Source organism: Charadrius vociferus, unplaced genomic scaffold (assembly GCF_000708025.1).
Source record: "Charadrius vociferus isolate BGI_N301 unplaced genomic scaffold, ASM70802v2 scaffold325, whole genome shotgun sequence".
Lineage (NCBI taxonomy): Eukaryota > Metazoa > Chordata > Aves > Charadriiformes > Charadriidae > Charadrius > Charadrius vociferus.
This window is the reverse complement of record NW_009648526.1, coordinates 2,366,954-2,393,380: the sequence shown is the minus strand read 5'-3', so window position 1 is coordinate 2,393,380 and position 26,427 is coordinate 2,366,954. Positions and strand designations below refer to the sequence as shown.

At 39.1% G+C, this 26,427-nt stretch overlaps 1 protein-coding gene across 1 annotated transcript in view; it reads left to right on the top strand.

Moving 5' to 3' along the window:
- PRTG (protogenin) overlaps positions 1-26,427 on the top strand; it is an 85,671-nt gene that overhangs the window by 50,464 nt on the left and 8,780 nt on the right. Inside the window, exons 12-15 of the mRNA XM_009885770.1 lie at positions 21,426-21,521; positions 22,051-22,237; positions 23,935-24,062; positions 24,832-25,002. Coding sequence (XP_009884072.1) covers positions 21,426-21,521; positions 22,051-22,237; positions 23,935-24,062; positions 24,832-25,002 — 582 coding nt within the window. The remainder of the gene's footprint in view (positions 1-21,425; positions 21,522-22,050; positions 22,238-23,934; positions 24,063-24,831; positions 25,003-26,427) is intronic.

Genomic DNA, 26,427 nt, shown 5'->3' with positions numbered 1-26,427 from the left:
TGATGGATGGAAGAGTTTGTTTGGAAACCTTCTTGCTGTGTAACAGGAGAGGGATTGGCAAAGCTTGAAAGTTAAAACAAAGGGAGTGTCCAGAGAAGTTCATCTGCCCCCTTAAATGTCTTCAAATTATTTTTTCAAAGAGTATTTTAAGCATGTGCATATGCGTCTCTGCCTCAATGTTGTTGGTACTCACTACTCTGCTAGGTGGACTGTTTGCCAGTCACAGCTCATTGTGTTTGCAGCTATATGACCGGTAGGAAGGTGGAACCTATACAAGATGGTCAGTGACTCAGAAGGACCCATTGTAAGCTTATCTGGTTTATTAGAGCCAGGAACTCTTCATAACTAGGTTGCAATGCTGATAGGAATCTCATTCTAGAACCTATATCTAGGGAGAATAAAATCAAATTCAGCTTCTTGGTTAACAAACTCAAGAAAGCATCATCAATTCTGATGCTGTAACACAAGAACGCTGTTCTTCAAGCTGCCTGGAATTCTCCCTCTCTGAACTTACTTTTCAGTTCTTACCATGCTAGTAACAGCAATATTTTTACTAATTAAATGAATGCCACTGGTGGTGGGGGAATGCGACATGGTCTGGTGCCATTAATGCCTTCTATGCAGGGAGGGAGGAAAGCGAGAATTCACTCTGCTAATCCATCCTTCCGTAGTTGCTGTTGGGGAGCTGTATCACCTTGAGTGATGGTAGTTACAGTGAGGATTTCAGAAAGTTGCGCTTTGGTTAACGTAGGGTCTCACTAAATGCACACGAAACCCTGAGGCAAGCAGGTTGTGGCAGAGATGTGCACACCTTAGGTGCTCTTTTGTTTCTCTTGCATACAAGATGATATCGCAGTAAATAACCGTTTTCAGGCAGACACCTTAGGGGATGGAAAAACTGGTCTGTTGGCTTCGGTGAAAATGCCTTGAGCATGGGAGCCCACATACCTTGGCCTTTCCCTGGTGAAGGCTCCTCCCCAGGAGAGCCTGCGGAGTGGAGTGTCCTGTGCTGGGAGCTGCAGCCCCCAGGAGCACTGCTGGCTCCCCAGGGCTTGGCGTGATTTGATGGCCATGAAATAAAGCGTATCTGCTTTAAAAAATAATAAGTAAAAAATTGGTTGGTGATTCCTCTGAGGCCTGGAGAGACTGCAAGCGCTATCTCTGGTAAAACTTCTTCTATGCTGACTGGGGTCATCTAAGCTGCTTAACATGAGGGGCATCACAACCCCTTGCTGTTGCTCCTCGTACTTCAGTTTTACATTACCCGATGGCATTTTCCCCTGCCCCAATCTAGTTCTTTCGGAAAAATAATTAGATTCTTTCAGACTCATTTGTGCAATTTAACGCCCCCAGACCAAATTTCCAAGTGAAGAATTTGTCAAAGTCTAAATGACACAAAGACACATTTTGTGACCCTCCATGGCACTCTCCTCTGAAAAGGGGGCTTGTGCTGAAGAAGTAGCCAACTACCTACTACGCTGAGCATTCCTTTTTTTTTGCAGTGGTTTAATTTCCCCCAGATCTATTTATATTGTACTACAGCCATGCTTATGTCTAAGCTTTAGTCCAGGGCAACAAAGATGACAAGGTGATTCTACAGTCTATAGAAATTGAATAAAGGTGTGTAAGAAAAGTCAACGCAAAGAATTTCTCAATTAAACTGCCTGATGCATGTCACCCAAGCGTCTCCTGTAATAATTCTGTAAAAGTGCTTTGAAGGTTCATAAAGCAGTTGATATGATGGTCAGATATGACATAGTGGTTTCGTTTGCACCATATTGCAAGTGCATGTGCTAGAAAAATGTAAATTTTAAAAAGTTAATGACATTTTTGACAGCTTTGATGACATCTTTCTCATGAAGAACTGCAAATGCTGTAATATTGAGAAGGAATACTGTAAGAGCATTACATGTGTTAATGTAGTTATTTCTGATAGCTAGGGCTGTAATTTCAGTTTTATCCCAGATTTTGTTGGTGTTAAAATGTAGTCTTACAACATTCTGGGATATCCAAAATTGTGTCTATGGGAATTTATACTGCTTTTTGGTTATAAGTTACCACAGAAATTTAGCTTGGGATTCCCATACAAATTCAAGGAGCCAGGCATTCCTCCAGTTTCGTAAAACGATGTGAAAGAAGTAAAGAAACACAGGTCTTCTCCTTCAACACACTTTTTTTTTTTTTTTAGATTTTGTAGTTAACTGTTCTCAAATGGCATTCAATAAAATATAATCTAGTATTACAGATATACTTTATTTCTGCTTGAGGTATTTTATATCAGATCAGACATTGATAGTGAAGGAAATGTTGATTTGAACAAACTACAGCTCTTTAAAAAATAATAATCATAAATTACTTTAGTTCGTAATAAAGATCAACTAAAAGCTCAGTTTTCTTGCTTGGAAAATTGTATGCTGTATATACTGTAGCCATTATATTTACATTGGTACATAGTGAAAAGTGTCTAATAGCTTAGTAGGTGACCAGGACAAATATTATCATTTATTTCCACTGTTTACAGCTGGGTCAGTCTAGTGTTTACTCACGCTGATTACATCCTTAAACTAAACCTCTTATCTGTCAATTCTCCTGATTGTGTGTAACAGGTTTGCTACTACTACTTATCAGCTAAAACATAAGGGATTTGCTGAGAGAGGGCTAGAGCAATTGGTCATATTGCACAGTAATAAAAGCAAAAGCCCTAGAAGCAGACTGGGCATGTTTAAAAGCAACCTCTTCCTCAGCTAACTGTGACCTCTTTCTCTTTGGCAGACACAGCAGTTTATGTATATTTGTCCTTAACAAACCTGAGCTCTTGCCTGGTCCTGGTATGACACTGCGCTTCCTCTACACGTCAGTAAACAAGAGGCATACATTCCTTACTTCATAATCATGAAACGCAGACCTGTCACCACTCTAAATGAGCCTGTCTTCCAAATGCAGACGTGGCATATTTTTTCCCTTGTTTTTTTCTTTCAGGGTTTGAAAGGGTAGGGGGAGAAACCCTTACAGATTAAAAGAGAGAAGGGAGGGGGCTTTATTACCATGTAACTTTTTTTACCTGCAAAATATCAAAGCAAATGCTGCTTTGATAAACTTTTGCCTCTTTTATATAAGGAACCATATTGCATTTTACAGGCTGTAAGTGTAAATAGAGCTCAAACTGTTTTTTTTTCTGTTTTGTTGTTGGAATTTACAAACTGTCACATCATGTTTTGTTTCCAATGTATGTCAGTGCAAGTAGTTTCTCTAGATATGTTTGTAGCGGAGAGCTCCTTTTAGATGCAGTGTTCTTGCTTGTGCAAGGGTTGGGTGGCAGAGGCAGGGAAGGAATCAAATCTCTGTCTTGTGCAGCATTTCTGATTATGTACTTGTTTGACCATGTGCAGCTTGATGTGTACCAGGACAAGGGATTGGGGATTATCAGGAGTTTGCACAGTGCAAATATACTGACATGAGATGACCAAATTGATTCACAGACTCACCTGCTTGGTTCATGCCTCCCTTATGGAAGAAAAATAGTAAACTGCTCTGTTGAGATGAAAAATTGATTCAGTCAGGTTGTAAATTGAACTCTTACTGAGCAAAACAGAATCTCGTGTTCAACTATGTGGCCCTTTGTTAGAGCTTATTGGCATGGCATCCGTTACAACTGTGTCTTTGGCTTGGCTTTATTTAAGCACTCTTATACACGACTGAGTAGGAATCCTAGATAAATATCAGCTTGTTCTGAGTAGATTTGCTGAGGAGAGGCCAGTTAACTATCAGCTGCTAATGCTGCATGCTTATTATGCAGTTCAAGTGCCACATCTGTAAAAATGTAGTGCCTTCCTTCCTGCATAATTCTTCCATTATTTCTGTTGTACTGTGCACTATTGCAGATTTGTGTCATAATTACATATTTTTGCTTTCATTTTTATTCTTAAAAAAAGAACAGCATTTAAAGACATTGGATTTATCAGTTCTTTTTTTTAAACTCATATCACAGTTACTTCTGCGCATGTTTTTGTTTTTTGAAAGTAAATGTTACTTTCATAGAGTTCATTTGTAATGGAAGGCTTTAATTAGTGTTTAATGTATTTGTCAATTTGAAATTACACCATCATGCCTTTCAATAGGTTACTCACTTAGCCAGTAATCAACCTCAGTAGGTGCTGGAATACTGAAATCTGTTGCATCTGCATTAGCAGCATAACTAGTTCTTGGTGTCGATTAAAACACATATGACAGACACTTACTAAGAGGAATCTCTAGGCTTTCTTTAAATGAACTGCAGAGTCTTGAAATGGCTCTAAAACTCATGGAAAATTATTAATTTGTCTAATGCTAAGCACCTAATCTTGGGTCAGAAAGATGCATTCTTGTTCTCTTAGACAGTTAAGATCTTTCAGAAACAGGTAGATTGTGTGTTGGAAGGATTGCCTAATATATTTTTATGTAACCTTCTTGAACGTGCTCTCTGAACTGTTACAGTTTGAACCCATTTATCTGGGAAAATAGTCCTGACATCCTCATTCTAACATGCCTTGACTTTTGCAGTAATTCATTTTAACTTCCCAAGCTAGTGGCTCTTTAAAGGGGAAGGACGTGGTGAGGGAGGAGATACCCAAGTGCAGAATAAAGGTTGAATGTACTGTACTTCAAAAAACAAAATAGAGTGCTAAGACCAGTTAAGCCTGGCTCTCTAAAGAGATAGTGGGAGCTGTCAGGATGAGGGAAGTTTCATTACTTCATGGGACAATGCCTTGTGGCAATTTTAAAGGTAAAAATGTAAAGATACAGGCTTTACTAAGGCAACAGGAGAGATTATGTTCTGTGCACTCACTCCAGTAGCATGGAGGGTTGTTGCCTGTTTTTGAGAGACTTTCTGTCTCTACCCACTGTCCCCATAACTGAGTCAGATGCAGTTGTTTCTCTCAGGACATCGGACTAATTGGGTCACAACTCAAAGAACTGGAATTAAGCATGCTGCAAAGCCTTGGAATAGGAGGGGGAGATTTTTTGCACTCTGGCAAGATAACTTGCCAGCCTATAATAAAGCAAAACATGTCATCTTCAAAGTATTTAAAGGTAAAATTTTCAGTGGTGGGAAAGCGATTAGAATCTTGCAGGAAATGCTCTCTGCTGCTCTGTGTTCTCAGGGTAGAAATGCCACCATTTAAAACTAAACCTGTGTGGGAATTCAATTGGGAAATTGTGTCATGTTGATTGAGTAACAGTTAGGATGTATGCAAATAGTGTTTCATTGCTCGTTTGCTGAAGCTGAAGGTTAAAATTTGCGTTACAAAAAGGACATACAGATCACTTTACATCAAGAAAGTTGTAAATTATTTTAAAGAAAAACCCTCAAAGTTGCTTTTGAAATGTTTCTAAGTATTACAATGAATATGTAATAATATACAATTTAATAGCTATAATGTAAAAGGGACCAATAAATAAAGACTAAATTCTTGGAAGTGGAAATTAAGTTAAATGTGTACTCCTGTTTAAAGAGAAAAAGTGCAAGCACTTAACATTGGCAGGAATGACTGGAAAATTGCTCAAGTTTCTTAAACAAAACAACAAAATAAACCATACCAAACAAAAAAGCCCCCAGAAACTATGTACGTTCCTGCTGTACAACCTTTTTTTAGATTTAATCAGAACTTTAAATACGGTGGTTGTTGTGTTTTTTTTCTTTTTCTTTTTTCCTGAAACGGGAGGATTTGTCTCTGGGAGACAGCATTATTTAATTTGCTATTTATTGGACTTCATTAGTAAAATACTTAAGTCCTAGATTGCAAAGAAACTGCTCCTTGGAGAAAGCTTAGAGAAAACTCCTGTTATAGGAAATTAAATCAACATTGTCCATTAATCATACTGCATGTCAACCCCCAGACCTCTCTTGATTGTTCTTGGTGAATGTGAGGAACCATTAGATGTGTGAGGTCCTTAAAGGTCTGAGTAAGTCAAAGGGGAAGAGTTTAAAAAAATGCCACCATTAGCACATGAAAGAGACTTCAGAGTGGACAGAAGAAAACATTTGCTGTACAGGGCTAGTTAGATTTCTTAATTTTTTTCCCTTTTAAACAAAGGAAGAAAATAATTATTTTTAAACAACAATTCAGATGCTGTAATCAAAATGTTAACTTAATTTCTCCTGAGTTTTTTTTCATTAACTTTTTCTGGGCCATGTTACCACATCTGATAATTGCATGGGAAGTATAATAGTAGAGGCTCTTTGCAAATTCTGTGTTAGCGGTACATAAATGCATTTCTAAAGCTAAGCTAATATGTTTTTTGGTAGCTTTCCTGCCTTGAGTAACACCTTGGTTATATATTTGCCACAAAGGCATTATTGCTAACAGAAGCATTTTTCTATTTTGGGAAAAGATGCAATTGTGGAAAAGCCAATGTTAGTTTGTTGGGTTTTTTTCAGGCTGCCTGGAGTCACACTTTTGTGGCAAATGAAGGGAGGGTATGCGGGAAGTGGGGAGAAAACCAATGTTGTGTTGGAAGAAGCAGCTCTTGCTGTGAAACTTGTCTTCCAAGAGAAGGGAGTTTAGTAGAAATAAATTTTGCGTAAAAAAGCACATTTCAGCATTTATACTCACTTCCACAGTGGTTTTACCATTATCGTAGCTGAATATTGTACCCTGACTCAAGCTGGTTATCATTACAAAACAAAGATACGTGTTACTGACCATGTTTGCAGAAGCTGGGACAGGGAAATACATTCTTGATTCCATTTGGTAGATCAGTTAAAGACTTGACTTTTCTGCCTCTTCCATGCATCCAGTTGTGCATGCTGTGGCTCTTTGTACAACTGACACATTTGTGTATTCAGACAAAGGAGGAGACATAAAATATTGTATGCCAATGCATCTGGAAAATGTGGTCTGCATATCAGATCCCAGGGCTTTTTTAGGGCAGTTGAACTGGAGATGTTTAGAAGCCATAGGGTAGGACATCGTATATGGGGGAAGAGAGGCAGATGGGTAGGTGTTGCACTGCTGTGCCTTGTGTCAATTAACCCATCAGTTCCCTACTTTCTCCTTTGTATATTTAAGACGCAGGGACGGATGTGGTCACAGCCTGTTGCCTAGCTCTGTATCTGTGTGTCTATGTTTGCATGTGGCTTCCTGATCGTCTTTGTCTAGTCCAGCACTTCTCCATCAGAAGCATACCTCTTCCTATGTTAGTCCTTTGTATTAATTTTTATTTTCATAGTAATTATTAATGTTGGCCTAACCTAGCCTTTTTTCTCTATGCATGTCTTTTGGCTGCCTTCTTACTGCTTCTCACCTGCCTTTATCTAATTTCTCATAGTTTCCCATCAGTCCTTGTTGCCTCAGTGACAGCCTTGGAGAACCCATAGCTGTAGCACTCCTTACCAGTTATTTGTGCTGGAAAACTTTTCTCAGGGGTGGCTTGGACGTATTAAGTCTTTGTATGTTATCCAAGCAGAGTAGACAGGTATGCATGGGCTGTGATTGGAAGAGCCCTGTCATATGTCCAGTGTTAATCATCCCCCTCCTTCAGAAATGACAGACAGATCATGCTTACAATCAACCCAATAAATTACCTGAAGAAAAGCACCAAAGCACAGTCTAGTTGTAGGACAGAAGAGTGAATTTCTTAGCATGATTTAGAGTGCAGACACAAGTGCAGGGTGCTCTGGCTGGCCCTGCAGTGCCTGCACCTCCCTTCTTTGCTTGAGCCTTCCTGTTGGAAGATCTGCCTCTTCCCCCAGCCAAGGAGTCGTCTCCCGCGTGGGTCCCATAGGGACTATGTTGTCCCTTGTGCCCCCATGCAAGGCAGCTGAAGCACGCTGCCTGGAGTGGCACGACAAAAACCCACTTTAGGCAGTTATTCATATTTCCACTTGTCTTTGTTATTTCTGCTAATAACACATGCTGTGTTCTTCCAGCACTTTGTAACCATTCCAATGAGTTTCACAGGTGGATAGTGTTCACTGCCGCGTCTTACAAACTGGGTACCTGAAACACAAGGAAGAGAAGGGCCATTTTTGTGGAGTTGCCCAGGTACTGATGGCTTAAACTGAGTGTGATATGATATCCCCCAAATCAGTGACAGAACTGAGCTGTAAATTTCCGTATTTCCAGCTTTGCATTCAGTCTATTAGATAACAGCTCCCCCTTGAGGGAAACTTCTTTTATTAATAAATTCATAACATGGCTATTCTATCATTGGCGTTTCTGTGGGGATAGGTTTGAGGTTCATGATTTCACCAGCCTGCGTAAGATGAAACAGACTCATGGTGGCTGTGTTATGTCCTAACCAGCTGGCCACAGCTGGGAATAGCGAGGTGGTTCTGCCAGTGGCTCGCTCTGTCGCCTTGGGATGTGGCTTAGTTCTCAGGATTCATCAAAGTGCAACTCAAAGAGCACAATAAAGTAGCAAAAGCTGGCACTTTTGGAAGAAAGCATCCCACATTGCTGGTGTACCTGTCTGTGCTGATTTGTGCTGCTCCTCTCTGTGCTTGCCTTAACACTTGTGTGGCTCCAGAGGGACCGGGTGGGAAGCTGGCCCGAATGGAAAATAACTCAGCAAACAAAGGTTGTGGCAGGAGTGAGCGGCTGAAGGGTTAGGGGAAGCAGGCTGGCTTCTTTCAGCAGCAGTGTTGGCTAATGCTGGTTTAAAATGTTCATCAAACTGCAGGCTCAACTTAGCATTCGTAAAACTGAATTAATGATGGGAAACCCTTTTAATTGTACAAAGGAAGATAGCTAGCTAAGAGTTAAGTAGCTCTGTGTTTATTTTACTTAAATAATCAATCAGTCAGACTGCTTTCCATTTTCTAAGTGTTGTATAAACTTCATATGCAGAAGAATTACATCAAGATAATTTTGTTCTCCCTTTTTCAGTCAAGACAGTAAAATAGCTTGGATTTAAATCTTGAATGCATTAGGAAAGATAACAAAAATAATCTTGATTAAGAGTAGTCTCCTAGTCTTTTACTCTATACCTTTCAGTTTGTTAATACAATGTTTGACATGTATTCAGTGCTTGTTCTTCATAAAACTAACTAATTAAAAAATACAACAGGTATAGCAAAAGATTTAAATTGCATCTGGTCTCTAGTCAAACATTTTGACAACAGTATTGCTTCCCATGAGAAGTGATTTTGTTTATAAAAAAAGAAGTTAAAGAAAAACATTTTGAAGGAAAAATTTAAGCCAGACCGAATTCCCGTGTATATGATTATGGAAAATACTTTACATGCATAAAAAACATTCTTTGAAAAAGGGACACGATCTGTGAAACTCTGTTCCAGATTCTGCAAAGTTGTAATTTACTTTTCCATGTTGTTATTGCTATTCTGAGCATCCCTTAAAGTACGGTAGTATTTACCTGTAGTAAGTAGTATTTACATTAAAAACTTGTAATCCATGTCCAAGCAGGGGAAAAATACACTTTTTAAAAAGCACCAGAAAGTGTAAAAGAGATAGCAGGTGCTGTGTTTGTTGTCAGCCAGAAGAGCAAAAGCTTTTCAGAAGTTTCAGGAAAGATTTCAGGAAAGATTCAGAAAGATTTCAGGCTACTCTTCTTGTTTAGATGCATCTTTGCATGGACATGAAACAACATTTTTGTAGAAGGGTATTAGTACTCACAACCCAGCTCAGAGAATTACTGTGAGTAACGGATTTGAGCTCCTGAGAATATTAGGTCCAAATTCAGAACGCACATGTTGTCCCCTTTTCCACCACCTGCAAGATCTGGCTATGGCGCTTTCAGGAATACTGTTCCAGAAATTTGGTCTTAATTAAGTGGTCTTCAAGTAAACCATTAACTTCTATTTAACTAAAAGCAACAACAACATTAACTTGCACAGCTGCTGCCGCTAATATAGACTGAGTAATCCTTCTGGTAAATTATCTTAGAAGAGCAGAGTCCTGGCCTGGAAAGAGATAAGCACAAGATGCCATTGAAATACGGGTTTTGGTGGAATCGGTGTGGAGATGAAAAGTCAGTATAATCTTTACAGAGAAGCAAATTCTCCTGGCCTCCTAGGGTATTTGTACCAAATATAAGCTTACTGAGAGCTTTATTCGAGAAGGAATATAACTATGCAGTGTATCAGGCTTCATCGCCTGGTGACAAGCTGTCACCTACTGTGTTCTCTTAACAAACTGTTTTGTGTAAATTCCTACCACAAAACTCATGCCAACGTGCCATTGAATATAACAGCAGTGCATATTAGAGCCAAGGACGTTGTAGGGTCCTGGGTACTTTTATTATCATTACAAATGGAAATTTTCTTCAGGGCATGTTTTAGAAGTCCAGGATGTGCTGTATGAAAATGTAAAGGCTAAAAATAACACTGCTGCGCCAAACCTCTAGGGAGGTTGTTCAGCATAATCTAAATGTAATTAAAATGAATACCCTTGCTAAATGTCAATGCAACCAGAGAGGCTGTAGAGAATGAGGCATCTAAGAAGACAGTGAGGGAAAAGTAACGGACATGTTCACGTATGCAGAGAGATACTGCAATGCATTTCGTGGTTGAGGAAACAGAGACCTGTGTCCTCATGCCACCACACTTCAGGTGAAATTACCTGCTGAGCTAAAGCATTTGAGATGAACTCTTTACAAGTGCTATTAGCTGCCTTCCCTGCTTCCTGGTTTATTAACCTGGGTAGTTGGAAAATGTTTAGCATTATATGCTGAGTTTTCAATGAGTACTTTGCATTAAAAGTAGTGTACGAAGGAAGCTTGATGCCAGCCTTTTATTTTAATCCTTTTTAATGCATCTGGATTGAACTTCAGCAAATGAAGCATGAGAGTTGTCATAGTAGAAGCAGTAAATGTGTATCAGACTAACTGGCAGTCTATGACAAATGTGTCGGTTTCGCAAATTCACTATAAAACTCACCAGCCTTGTAGGTTAAGTTGCTCCTCCAGCCTGTATTCAACAAATGAGTACCAAATCCAAACGTCGAGCTTCATTAAGCATTTGCTTTGTTTAAATCTGCAAAGTGTCTTGTATAATAATAGTTCACTGCTCACACAACTGCATGCCAGCAAGTCCGTGGACACCGTGTGTAGATGAGGTGTCTATCTGTCTGGTAGGTGCACCACCACAACCTGGTGTCTGACAAATGAAAGGGAGTGCTGTGTGAGCGGGAGCACACATGGCCCTTGACACCTGCAATAACAGAATGTCCCACTGAAGTTAGGGCCCTAATTATAGATGCAGCTGGATATAGGCTATGCAGCCAATATTTGTCTTAAGAAAAATCTGGTGGTGGTTTCTACTTGTGTATATTTTGTTTCTTTTCCTGTCATGACTGACTGGTTTACATCTAGCAATTTGAATGTGTTTTAGTGCAGTTCCTGGTTGCCCTCTCAAGGGGGAGAGAGCCAGGCTGATTGTTAGTTGCCCTACCTGAAACTTTTGCATCTTGCAGTCATGCTTGCAACAGCACAACTCCTAAAGCTTGAGATCTGAGAAGAGTCATCAGACCACAGATGTTTTTGCAATGAAACTGAGCACCTCCTAGAAAGTCACTGTGGTGCAAGTAATGATAGATAGTGTTTTCATTTTGCTGCACAAAAGGGTCAAAATGGCATGGGGAGTCCATGACAGACCAGCAGAAAATGTTGGTTCTGAAAGAAAATTTATTTCATAGCTTCAGGGGAAAGTTTGGGTGCTGTGAACAGATTGCCTTTGTGATTGTATAAAAATGTGTTGTTTCTAAGGTGATGTTGGGCAGTCAGTGTGTATGTACGATAGAGCTTCATACCTAAACAGATGTTAAACCAAACTTGGGAGAGTGTTTATTGCATCGCATTTAGATGCGTTTTCTGGAAGCATTCCTCCTAGCATGAAGGTCAGGCAAATTGTCTAACCTTCCTTCCTGTGTGCAACCCAGAAATGTTGGCCTTCACTGGGGAGGTCATCGTTTCAATATCTTCTGTCTTATGGAAAAGAACTTTTTATAGCATACTCCTGTTTTGAGGCATGATTGTAGCAGCCTCTGTGTGGTTTTTTTTTTCTTTCTTTTTTTTTTTCCTGACCCTCTACTGTAATGTTTGATTCACTAACTGTTTTGTGACACTCCTGCATGGGTCAGTTGCTGTATGTAAGGGAACCTGTTGTATGGGGTGGCACATCCTATTTGGACCACTGCGTGAATTCTCAGTGGACATGTCTGTGTTAGTAACTGGGGTTAATTAAGGCTCTGCTGGCTCCTTCGGACACTCTTTACCTCCCCCCTCCCCCTCCCTTTCTTCTTCCAGAGATGGCCTCTCTACATAATTCCATTAAAGCGATTGTGCTCGGAGGGGTGGACTGAGGGGCAGCGCTCTCATCTTTCAAAGCAGGACCAATGAGCTATGTGCTTTCCACTGGGCAGCAACAAAAGAAAAGGTCTCTCAGAAGAAAAGACGAGCACAAAAGATCAAAATTAGGTGTTTGTCCAGGCCTCTGGTATTGCTTTCAAGTTAGCTTTTGAGGGCTCACTTTGAAAACGGTGAGCCAGGCTAGTTAACATAAGGGTGTCTGCTAGTTTTAGAGCGTGTTGTTAGAATAATATTGGAAGAGAGCTTTTCGCTTGTGCAATGTAATAGCTCTCAAAGGTGCAAGTGAAACAGAGGGACTGATAGAAAGCGTTGCAGGCATAGTGGTAACGTTCTATGCCCATAAGGAAATCGAGCAAACATAAAATCCTTGAGATTTGCTTCACTTCTTTTAAAAAGATGAAAAAGAAAAGATAGTTCTTTCTGTAGTCTCCAAAAGACCAAAATGCTGTATGCTGGGAATTCTTCCTGCCCTGCTAGCCCTCCCCCCACTTTTTTTGTATAAAGCTGCTATTGCTGATGGTGGGCAGTAGGAGAGGTGATGTTTTTACTGCAAGGGGGTGTGAGGTGTTGTTTGTCCTGGGGCCCTCGAAGGGGACACCGCAAAGCTACAAAGGGGATACAGACCCTTTTCAGTTTTAGACAAATAAGCGAGAGCCATCCAAAGCCGTGGAAAGCCAGACCGTTTAGCTGGATCAATTCACACATGTCATATGTTCTAGTTTCTACCAAAATAAACTTTTACAATGTTGTACAAAGAACAAATTGGTCAGTTTCTACTCCAGCTATTTGGTTTGCAAAGGAAAACATGAGTATCACAGACAGTCTTTGTTCCATTTAACTGTTTAAAGTTACATTTAAATTGAAAAAGAAACCATGAGATGTAAATTGTTGGCGATTTGTAACCTCTCAAGCTATTCTAATCTGATATTAGAAAGTAGTTATTTAAAACGTGTGATCAGTTGAAATTCCAGCTCCTTTAAAAATATAAGTAATTAAACATTATCTGAAGCTAGTAATAATGCTTAAAAATTACATACCCAGAGCCTTGACAAGATTTTAAAAACCATAAGAGAATAGGATTGCTAAACTGTGTTTATTTGCTTAATTGTATGTACTCAAGCAAGGTAAAAGGGCATTTTTTAGAAAAGAGAAATAAAATCCAGTACTGAAAATCTGAGAGGGAATACCTGCTTTTGAGAGGAACAGACCTGAATCTGTACCAGCCTTCTACTGCCCAGATTTATGTTACTGTTTGGCTCGATGCGCTTCTCTGCGTCCCTTTTGTCTAGTATATTTGAAATGTATTTGCTTATTTTCCTAATAAGTTTCTGCTGTATTTACATTACTTTGCTTCAAAAGTACATTTTTTAAGGATAGTATTTCTCAGTGCTCTTCCTTTCCCACCCTTCCCCCTTAATAATTCCCCTGGATCTCTGTTGCTTGGAGCAGACTTTGGCTAGCCCCAGATTCGATGTCAAAGGCCACGACCCCATGTCAGAGCAGCCCATGCTGCTGGCCTCTTCTTTGAATAATTATCTGGAGTTTATTGTGTTGAAGGGACAGGCTTGGGGGCAGCGCAGTCACCCTGGCAAACCAAACCAATGAGCTATCCAGCCGGACCACTACCCAACAATGGACCTGTAGGTTACACAAAAAATCCAGCAGCACAAAAGACTAAATTAAAAATGGACATTTGGCCACAGAAGTTTTGTCCTTAGAACAACCATTTTTTCAGACTTCTGAGTGTAGTGTGGTTTTGATACCTTTAATCAAAAAAGTATTATTTAAAATTTTGTGTGTAAGCTAGAATAAAATTGAAATATTTTTCTTATCCCCTTCTCCTGTTAGAATCACCCGATTGGATGTAGCTTAAGAAGTTGTTTCTAGTTGCTGAACTTAACTCAGAACATCAAGCCACAGAACTTTTTTGTTTTTTTCTGTAGAAATTCTGTGTAATCCTAATTCTTTCAGAAACAAGAACAAAGCCCCCCGTACTTTTATTTCGACCAATATTTTCCTTTGAAAGTGCTGAGAATAAGGATGTTTAAAACAGGTATGAAAATATATTCTGTATCCAGAATTAATAAGTCAACAATAAGCAATAGTAAAACATCCATTTTCTTTGGTTTTCCTTATTTTTTCCTCTCCCCAAAGAGGACTTAAAAAGTCTGAAATCCAGATCGTGGAGTGCTGTCTCTTCTTATCAGGACAGAATGAAAGGCTGCTGGAGGTGGACTTGCTGTTCTGGAGGGGTGGAAAAAAAAAAAAAAGTTCTTTCATGGTCTGACCTCGGATTCTTTCTTAATTTTATCTAGCCCTGACCTGTTAGCTCTGCTCTGGCTCCTTTCAAGGCCTTCGGAGCTTCACAAACATGCAGCAGCTGAAAGAAACAATGACAGGGCTTTTAGGGGTTGCAATATTACACTCTCTTGTAACCTTGGCTAAGTAGCCTGTAAACAGATACTTTCTATGAAGCATTTGCCAGAAATCCAAAATTTTGGCTAGGTTGATAGCGGCTAACGCAGCTACATAACACTCTTGATTTAGGACTCTACATTTTGCATTCAATGCTGAGTGAAGAGTTACACAGAGCATGTCTTGTGTTTACCATGTGGTCGTGGAACCTGCTGTTACAGGTTTTATACTTATCCTTAATGCTATAAATTTACCTGGAATAGGAGAATCGTATGAAGACAAACTATTAGAATCCGAATGCGATAAACACAGTTCAGTCTTTTGCAGAAAACTAATTTGAAGATAGTATTAAAATGTAAACAGGACACATACATTTCTATGTATTCTTTTGAGAAGGGAGGATGGAATTATATATGGATTAGGATTTTTCATTGGCGGTGTTTAGTGTCATGCTGCTTTAAGTTTAGAGGGGTTTAATGATGTAATAGAATGTATTGAGAATGGATTTTTTGTTCCATTGTGAATACGGAAGTTACATTATTGTTCTTAGTAACTTTTCCTAAAAGTTCAGTCTGTGCAGTCTTGGTCATTTAAGAACGAGGTAGTTGCATTAAAAAGTACTTCACCAGCTGTAAAGTGATTAGAAGCACATTTATGTTTTCAGTTGTTTAACTGCTAGTACAGGCAGTTAATCTTTGATGTCGCTAGTTTTTCCAGCTGTGTTCCTTGGAAGTGCGTGAGGACACCATCTGGCAGTAATGAGGTACAACTCTACCAGATGGAACTAAGCCACGTTGGTTGGAGAGATGTGCATTCCTCTTCCCATGCCACCTTTATCACCAGGGAAATGTCTTCAGAACAGACAATATACGCCCCTTGCCCCTTCCTCCAAATAATGGTAACTGCTACAGCAGTCATCCCAGCAAAACCTAGGTTTTCAGTGGATATATTTGAGAGGCCAGTAAGGATCAACAGAAGTAGCATTTATTCTATTGTGGGACAATGCCAAATTGTTTTATGTGGTTTTGTGTATTTGTCTCAATGTTTTAGAAGATCTGAAGAACTAAGTTTGAGAGAGTAACTCAAAGGAATTCCATGGAATACACCAACATACACTAAAACTAGTTCTGGCATGAGGAGACATCAACTCTGTAGTTGCTTATGCCTACCATTGTGTATGTATTTACTAGACCATTTATATTTTCCTAAGCTTTGAAAACCGCGCTCTGTATGTTTAATCCATGTTTTACTAATAAATAGATGTAATTTGAACATATTAAAAACTTAAGTTTTGGGAAAGAAAATGGGAAAATGCAAATATGAGTATCTCTAACTGACAGCTGCTTTGTAGTAGCAACTTCTCCCCTTACTGAAAGAGAATGGAAGATTTACGTAGAAGCAAGGCTGATGGCAGTAGTAAAGAATACTGAATAACTCTGAGCTGGTGCAATGAAACGTGGATGTTCCAATGAACTGTAGAGCAGTAGAACTGCTAATAAATCAAGTCTCAATTCTTCAAGATATTTTTGCAGTTTCTTTCAGTTTCTTGCATCCAGGCAGATAAGCAGCTGTAGTTCTCCCTCCATGCTGGGAAATGAAATGACTTGTCAAAAAAACAGGGTTGGAATATCTGCGTGCACTGTAATATTTTTCTTGAACAATCTGTTTTTACAGCAGTAGCACCACTAACTGCGATGAGTTTCCTATCTGCTTCCTGAGAAGCTGAACATAATCTCCAGGATTATATCTCAGGGATGTAGTAAGGCAGTAAAATACACAAGTAAATCACTGTCATCTGAACTCTTACCAAGCTTCAGCTAATGTAATGTTTAATGTTTTTTCCAAGTTACAATCCATGTTTTAAATTATTGTTCAACTTAATTCTTTTGCTTATACTCGCCGTATTTAGCTCTGCCGTAGTTTCACTATAAGGTGTAGAACCTATTTATAGACTCGCAAACCAAAGAGAAGGCTCTCCCGTGTGTCTTGCTGCTGAAAGACCTATCAGGGTTGAATCTGCAGGGCTGACTGCAGATTTTTATGGGTGAGTGAATGGCAGGATATGGGATTCTAGAGGAGTATCACCAGGGAGCAGTGACCTATCTACAAAAACTGCCATAGGAAAATGAGGCTGATCTTACATAAATTGTAAAAGAGTGATTTTTGGGACAGTATCTATTTTGATTATTTGAAATTAATCAATATAAGGCATATTTAGCTCTTTCCTGCTCTTATTTTATAGGAGTATTATTATTAGAGGTGAAATTTGTGCCTCTGTTGAACTATTATTCATGTGTTTTTAATACTCATAAGTTTTGGATGTATAGAAAGGGTGTATGAGGCAGATCCATTGTACTCTGTAAAGCTATGTCAGCTTATCACATCTAGCCTATGATGTCTTTTAAAAGACAGTCTCTGTGTACTCCACAGGCGCTCTTGCAACAAAATGTATGAACTAGCTCTAGCATGTTTATATCAACATCAGTGAAAGCCTCTTGATTTGTACAAACAGTGTAGTTTTTGTGTCCACCAGCTGATTTAAGTAATTAAAATAAAAATGCCTATTAAAAAGCTGTAGGTGCTGTGCCACTTAATTTTACAACAACCTAATGCCAGCAGCACCAAAAAAACCCAACCCAAAACAAACCACATTCAACAGAAACAAATTAACTTTAAAAAAATTCTGCCAGCTGGTAAATAGGTTACAAAATTGTTCCTGTTCACCTTAGGTTTGGGAACAAGCCTTCAACCACTACACAAATGCTGGCAATTGCAAGAGAATTAATTGAAACGACTCAGTGTTACCAGGCTGTGCAGAGAAATTTTGAAAATGCAGAAGTAAAATCTTGATGTGAGTTTTTTTACTTAAACTGAATTTATGTGTTGCATGAGTTGAGTAAATCACTGCACCTAATTTGTTTCTGAATAGCAGTGATCTTCTGTGGAAAGATGTGTTACTCCTGGGTGTGTTATGAACATGACTGATGGCCTCAATACTCGCTTCCCTGGTTTCTGAGCCTCTCAAGCCTCCTGTTGCTGTATAGAGCGTATGGATGGCGTACGCTAAATTTGGGGCTGTCAGCCCTGCAGGTGACCATGCTACCCCATGCTAACTTTTATCGATGATTTATGTGTAAACTATTTAGGATATCTATGCTGGTTAAAGATAAGAAAGTTCCTGAAGTTTGTTTTTTCTCTAAGGATATGTCTGGCCTTGAATGTTTGATCCAGCCGATGAACTGCTAGATGAAAGTATTTGTGCCAAGTTTGTACTGGGATTGCCATTGAGGAGTAAATCATATCATAAACCTGTAAACGAAACTAACAATTGTTAAAAATATTCCAAACAGAGGCTACTTCAGACAAAAAATATTTCCCACCACTTCATAAAACAAATAGTGTGCAAGTATCTGTTGGAAGTGGAGGCAGATCTTTGGCTGTTGGTTATCTTGTGTTGCATATGGTAAAGCTATGACCAACATGGTACAGCATCTCAGCAGGTACCTTTGTATTGGTCTTCTGTAATTTTATACATGTAATCTGTGAAGCAAGTTCCTTTTGCTGCTCAGAACATTGTCTTTAAAATTCTTTTATATTCTCCTTTTTAGATTACTGTGACATTTAGGCTTTTCTAGGCCAATACATAATGCAGCCCTCCTCAGCTGCTGTTCAATTACATATACCAGCAGATGGTTTTCAACCACAGAAGCAGTAATATGTGACTTTAAAATAATAGCTGAAAAATTCTGACATTGCTTTTGGATTCAACGAGTCTTGCTACCAATTGAACCATGATGTCCTGAAGTGGAAATAACCTTGGTCTTTGGATGGTAGAGACTAGTTGAGAGAATTTATTTTTAAACAGGTGATTCTATATAAAGATAATTCTTTTTGAAACTTCTTGCATGACACAAGAGTAAGATTAATAGTATTCAATGTTGGACTTTTTCTAAACGTACGTTAAAGACACATAAAAACAAGATTAAAAAGGTGTTTTTCTCAAACATATTTGAATTTTTTTGTGGGAGTTATATTTTTGCCTTTCTTATACATCCCATTATTCTTCCACTCCTCCCCAATCAAGTGTTAATGAGGAATTATTATTTTTTTTTCTTTTTTTTTAAAAAAAGCAATGAGGATAAACAGACCTCCCAGGCTCCTCATTCAGCTCAGCAGGGCACTATTCTTCATTTCACAGTGAAGATGATCAGTTCTGGGTGACCACTTTCAAAGGGCACAGAGTTTTTGAAGGTGCTCGGCAGGATGATAAATCGTTGTGTCTTGTCATCCTGTGTCTTGCGGAAATGCAGCAGGGGTCTCTTCTGCAGGAACTTCTAAAGAAAGAGATAGACTGTGACACTCGGCTGGCTGGATGCTGCTTGTTTCTGTGGAATCTGGTCGAGGGTCTACTAAATAGAAAAAATTTGAATTTGGATGCTACAAATGAATGGGAAAATCAATTATTATAATAACCTCCAAAGCATAATCCTAATGACATCTTAAAGATATCTTAATGGCCTTTTTTTTTTAAATTTTGGCTTTGCTTTTGAATATTTCAGTTATGCGCTAAATAGATGTATTCCTACCACAGGTTAAGAAGCCTGGGAAGGTACGTTTTTCTGCTTTTCTGAGATGCGTGCTGCAATTCACCTCAATAAGTTACCGTAACTTGATTTTGGTGTATTCAAATCACTTCTTTTTGGTTGGGCTCAGTGGTTTTAAATGCACCTTCCCTTCACATGTTTTTTGGTTTTTTTTACGAATTTTTTAGACATTGCTGTGATTTACATATAATATATGACTATATTTCTGAATTTTCAATATTAAAATTCCATATTTTCTTTTATCACATGCTTAAGGTTATTCTGTGTGTGTTCCATCTCCTCCTTTTCTCTGATTGCAATTTGTTGGCTAGGAACAACTGATGTCATCTGTTAAAGTGTTCTTGTAAAGTGAAAAAAAAACTTCAAAGCAAATGAGAATTTTGCTCTAGTTTAAAAAAAACTAATTTTTTGACATTTTCTTATTTATATTGTCTACTTGTGATGTTAAAATCTCTTTGAAAAATAGAAATGGGCCCCTCTTGCCTATTCTGCCATTAGTGTTAAACACATCAAAGAAATACTTTAATCCAAATTTAAGCGCCCCTTTTCCTTTATACCTATATTTAGATTTTGGTAAAATAGTCTTTTAGAAATGAACATACCTGGAGATGTAAACTTTACCTAGCGATATCTCATTTAAAGCTGATGTTAGTAACTACAGCACAAAAAGACTGTCTGTTTCAAAATAAATATGAAAAGATTTTACAAAATGCATTATTATGAAATTACTGTGCCGCCTTTACAGAAACATCCCATCGAGAGTTGTTAAGATTGTATTGCTGGTGCAGAGACTGCAGAGGGAGCTAACGATCTGATGTAAACAAAAGTCCTATTTGTGGTGAAGGAATGTCTGGGATTTGTATTCCTGTTTATTTCATGAGAGAGGCCATGTCAAATCTCAGCTAAAATGAGAACGAGGAGAGCTTATTTTGAGAGGGCATGGTATTATGGTATTTTAGGGCATGGAAAAAAGAAACAAACAAGATGAGCACTGTTATATAACATCTGTCTAGATCGGCTGAAAATCTTCATAGAGAGAAATAAGATCATGACAACAGAAGAAGAAAATGGCCTACTATCTACATCAGTACTGGGGTGAAGTTTAGCTGAATCCAGAAGAGCTTGTAGGTACTAGTAGCAAGCGCCACCACCTTGCAAATCATTGTATGGAAGGGTTTTGTTGCAAATACCATGGCAAGGGAGCAGGCTGGAGAGAAGCGGTGGAGCCATGCTGGTGGTTTGCACTCCTCGCCACCGGCAGGTACCCCACGCCACCTTCACTTACAGAAAGCTCAAGACCCCTTTCTAACTCATTCCCCTGTAGCAGTTGCTCACTTGGATCGAAACCAGTGTGTCGTTAACAGAACTAAGAGAAGCAGCAAACTGCAATACGGGTACCCAAAGACATGACTGAAGAAAGGGCTATAGGGACACCTTTCAAGCTAGGAACAGTGGCCCTCTAAGAATGCCAGAACCAGTTTTCAAGAAAACACGTGGAAGCAGAAGTTGTGAGTCAAAGGCATTATTAACAATCACTGTTCTTTCACAGTATATCTCCTCTGTGAACCTGGAACCAAAACATTTCCCATTCCTTCGCTGGGTCCTGTCTTCCTGCCTTTGCTTTGATTGCCCTGCTTCATTACAGCCTGCTTATCCAGAAATAAACGTTTCTTTCTGTGGACCTCATGCTGTTTGTTTTAACAGATCTTTATTATAGACTGAAAGCACTTTCAATATGCTGGGTAATACTATTAAATCTAGCTCTGTAGCTGTGAAGGTGTGATTTTGTTACAGATAGAAATGTAATATTTATCCTACTCCCACTGATTCCTGTTACAAACTTCGGTTTCGGGCTATCGGAAGCAAGACTGGGAGATATGTGATTGATTCTAGTGCAGTCTGGGCAATGATTCAGGGAAATTCGCAGAGCTGGAGAAAAGACAGGCTTCCAGGCATCCAGCCTGTTCATCAGTCTGCTGATTGTAGCAGACAAGTTTTGAATGAAACTTGCAGGAGAATCACGTTATCTCACTATCTGTAGAAGTCTGAAAATTCTTAACTTTTTTCTTGAGTCTAATTATTCCTTTTCTCTTTGTGCAGATCCTAGAAGAAAGTATCATGTAAGGCTGCTGGCATATAACAGTATGGAAGAAGGTTATCAGGCAGACCAAACAGTCAGCACTCCAGGATGTGTCTGTAAGTGTTGTAGGTGCACGAAGAATTTAAGAGCTGAGCTGTTTCAAGGTCCCAGCAGCTCTGTGTTTTTAACCTATAAATAATTAATTCAGTGTAAAACAGATAACCAGAAAGATCATAGCTGTGACAAATACTGTCCTAGTCATCCTGCAACTGAGACAGTCTCCTGTGTTCGTGAACTGCAGCTGAGGAAACAAGATAGCTACCGAGCACATTTTCCTCCCCTATTGGATTGTCTGCATCATCTAACCAGTGATGTATCATGTATCTTATGAGAGATTTATCCCTCTCCCTTGTCCCTGTTTATAGTTTTGACTTTGTTTTTGACTAAACAAGTGGGACTACAGAAGCAATACGTGACATGTATTGGTTTAATAGATTGAAGTAGATTCCTGGGTCTGAATACCATGTAGTGCTGGGTAGGGGCCAGTTTGAATCTAAACCTGTGGGCTCAGACCTGTGTCTTGATCTTACCAGTATTTGGAGAGAGTTTGTTAAATAATTCATGCTCCTTTTTTGTTTTTAACAGCTGTCCGTGATCGCTTGGTGCCACCACCACCCCCCCCTCACCACCTCTATGCCAAAGCTAACACTTCATCTTCTATCTACCTTCACTGGGGAAAGCCTGCCTTTACATCTGCTCAAGTCATTAACTACACAATCCGCTGCAACCCAGTGGGGCTGCAGAATGCTTCTCTGGTTCTCTACCTTCAAACGTAAGTGCAGTGCTACTAATGAGTCTTAGTTTCCTGTTTCCAGATCCTTCCCACTCAGTTTCTACTCGTCCTGCCCTCTCTTAATTACCTTTTACTGTAACAACTTTTATCTGCCTTGGAGGACTGTGTGTTTTGCCCAGTGGTCGCTAGTTCTATTTCTTGGGTTACTGTGTTGGTTGAACAGCTTAATTCTCTACCTGTGATCACTGTGTTGGATCCCTGGGCGAGCTCTTGACAGCTCTTTTTAGCTGTCTAAGTTGAATTTAAGTTTCCAAACAGAAGAGATTGCCTATTTTATAGGTAGCTTGTCTGGGCAAAGATGGGACTTAGTCCAGTGTCTGATTTTAAGAATGAAAATAAGAATTTTTGACTTTTGAGGGGTTGAGCATGTTATTGGGGGAATGCCACATTCCTGAGTGTGTGGCACCCTGCCAGGAGAAAGCTGAGTAGGAGCTACATTTTGCTTTTCAGGGAAGCAATGAATGAGCCACAGAATGGCAAAACAGGGAAGAAATTCTGCCTGGCCGTGGTGTGCAGCTCTCTGCCCAGGTGGTATGGGAGCAGAAGACTTTGCTCCATTGTCACTGCTGATGCCGGGGGCCGTCATGCTGTTGAGGGAATCCATACGTGGGTAGCTCCCTCAATACTTGGGTTTACTCAAGCCTTCTAAATAAGAAAAATGCTGTCTTAAAAGATAGTTTCTATCCTAATATTGATAGTTTTCTCTTCAAAGAACATATTCCCTGCTGTATAGCTCCCAACTTAATAACTAGACACAGGATAATCACCATGTAAAATTCTTAGTGTGCAATACGGAGCATAGCAATGAAGCTGCTTTTTGTGATTGGATGAAACTATTGCAAATATTGGTGACTGCCATTGCAGTATGGAAGATGAAAATACTAAATGAGATTTAATGAAGCAATATCTGTAGAGTGACACCATTTTAAACTGAGATTTAATCTTGACTTGGGTATTATCACCTGGAATTAACCGTGGTGTATATGAAAGATTTCCCCTTGTCCCCAGAATCAAAATAAAGCAGAATGTCTACAATTAATTGACTTTGTGATCAAATAGTAAATTGCAATATTAAAATCAATATAGTCAATTTTACAATTAACAAATTACCAAATATGACTGCAAGATGAGTAGGGAACAGTCATATTCTACAGACATCCTCTAAACATGAGGTGATAGAGGCCATAAGCCGAAGGGGAAGTTGCACACGTAGCCTATGTCTGTTCTGTGAACTGAGAAGCAGATCCAGAAAAAGCTGATGAAGCCAACAGCATGTGCCTTTTCAGCTGCGGTGCTGGCTGTAGTTTAAGTGTTACTCCAGCTTGAAGCATAGTGTCATATGGACGAATGTGGAAAGAGCTGAATTTGGGATACCTACTGGTGATCTGAGCAGTAATATTCATGGACTTGCTTGTTCGTCACCTGTCCAAACAACCTTTATAAAAACTTGAGCTCAAGTCAACTGACAGCAGACATAATATCCTTCAGAGAGCTTCAGGATTAGTACAGTTAGATTTTCAGGTAGACAGCACAAGTGGACCACATGTCTGGACTTGAACTGGTTTGTGTTGATCTGACTGAGAATCTACTCACAGTGACTAAGAGATGTCATCTGAGTTTGGGATCTTCAAGTCAACTTTTGCTATTAAATTTATTTTATTCCTTCATCTGTACAGGTCAGAGACTCACATGTTAGTTCAAGGTCTTGAGCCAAAAACCATGTATGAATTTGCAGTTCGGCTGCATGTGGATCAGCTCTCCAGTCCCTGGAGTCCAGTAGTCTACCATACTACCCTTCCAGAAGGTAAGGCACTAGGAGAGGACCACATGGTTCTAAAAAGAAAGCTCTGGAAACCAAATGGCCTGAAAAATTGCTTATTAATTTTAAACTGTCTGTAGGAGAGAGAAATACTTTCCTCTGAGATACACGTATTGCTCTTCTCAGTGAGAGAGGGAAAAATGCTGTCAGGAAAAATCCATGTTTTGGAACTGTGAAATTCTCTTTCAAAATCTACCTAAAATCAGCAAGGGTTTTTATATTAAATTTGATGTACTTACACCATTAGCAACCACTGAACGAAAATAACTTGAATAAAAAATTTAAAATATATATTGAAGAGGCATGGCTGATTCATAGGCTTTATGAAAACATATTTTAAAAACCAGAAGTTTTGGAGATTGTGAGAATATTACACATCTACTGCCCTAGCTGCTGGTTTGCTTTTCTGTCAGCTTTGTCAATGAAAATCAAAAACTTCAGTTTCATGTTCTCAGCACTGCAATGTTTGGGATGTACCTGCTCACAGGGTAATGATGCGATTTTTTGTCAGTAACCGTTTCCTTCTGGACTTGAAGGAAAAATATGAAATTTGCTTTTACAAGATCTAAGCTATTGACCAGATGAGAGTTAACAGGAGAGTTTCGCTTGAGGAGCACTGAGTAGGTCTTTGTTTATATGTTCTTTATCTGGGATGTGGCAGTCGCCATTAGGTCTGCACATCAGTTTCTTTCTGAGCAATTTAATTACATGTAAATTAGGTTAGCCTAATAGCATTGTGTTACTCTTCTCACAGCACCATCTGGCCCTCCAGTAGGAGTGAAGGTGACTTTGATAGAGGATGATACTGCTTTGGTTTCCTGGAAGCCACCTGATGGTCCGGAAACAGTTGTTACGCGATACACTATCCTCTATGCATCCAGGAAGTCTTGGATAGCGGGGGAATGGCAAGTGTTGCACAGAGAAGGTAAACTAAAATCATGGACTTATAAACTGAACAAAAAATGGTGCTACTTATAAGATGCTTTGTTACTTTCAGCTCCCTTGGACTACAATAAGAAAGAAATTCATATAAATGTTCACATAAAAGTTACAATTAGTTTAGAATTATTCCTATGGTTGTGATGAAAAAGTATTAAAACCCAATTAATACTCAGAAGGGGAGGGGCTGTTGTGTTGCTTTGGAGCTCAGTGTGTACACGTGAACCAAAACGTCTCATAAATCCAATTATATTCATCTTAGGTCTGTTGTAACCATGATTGTGATGGTTACATTTTGTAAATGCACTCTTTCAAATCTGAAGTCTCAGAGATAGCTTGCTCTCCAGAAATAAATTTATAAATGTGGCTGTGTGGGTTTATGTGTTTCTTTTGATCACTGCCAATCCAGTTAGCTCAGCTGGCTTAATGAACTTTCCTCTACTCCCAGTAAATCGCTCTGCAAATTCAGTTTAACACTGTGGCTTTATCGTACTGCTGAGCCCCAGCTAGCTAATCTAACAGTAACTCAGGTATGGTGATATGAACTGCAGTCACATCTTTGCAATTAGATGTAAATATAGTCTAAGGAGCTGCATCAAGAACAGCTCTCTACTATAGCCAGAAAAAAAAAAAGAGAAAGGCATTTACTGTTTGGTTGGTATTCAAAATAGACAGAGGCAGTTCAGAATATATAATGTTCTAATAATGTATTAAACCAGAGAGGGAAGCTCACTGTTAGAGAGTGAAGTCACGTGCTTGAGTAGCTTATTTAAGAGGATTGCCCAGGGAGAGTTAGTATTTTGTTGTTCTGTGTTGTTTCATGGCTGAAAGCTTAAATGTCAGCAGAGAGTGAGGTTTTAAATTTCCTGTGGAGAAAATTCATAAAACTTAATGAGTGCACTCACAGTGGACAATTAATTTTGCCATGAGAGAGAGTGAACTGTTTTAGTTCAAAGACGGTGGTTGTCCTTTGTGCTGCTCCTGAAGAGGGGATAAAGGACCGACAGCCGTTTCGAAAGGTGGCAGTGCCGCTTTGTCTTTTCTGGAGCAGCATGGTATTTGTTGGGCTGGCCTCAAATAGAATTGTCAGCTGTGAAGAATAACAGTGAAATGACTATTAATCTTGAGCAAAATTTGTGAAAAATAACTCGTCTCCGAAATATCAATGAGGTCCAGCTATAGGGGGAAGTTAGAGCCCATGGTTTCTCACTGTTAAAATTGTTCAAAGAAACAATGATATAAAGTTGCCTCATTAAATTGTTGAAAGAAACAGTGATGTAAAGTTGTAATATTAAAGGACAAATGTAATATTAATTTTTACTCACTAAAACCCCAGCAGATTTAAATTCACAGAGATCTTATATTTGAAGAATAAATTTTGTCATTCTGGTGATGATATGCTGTATTTGTT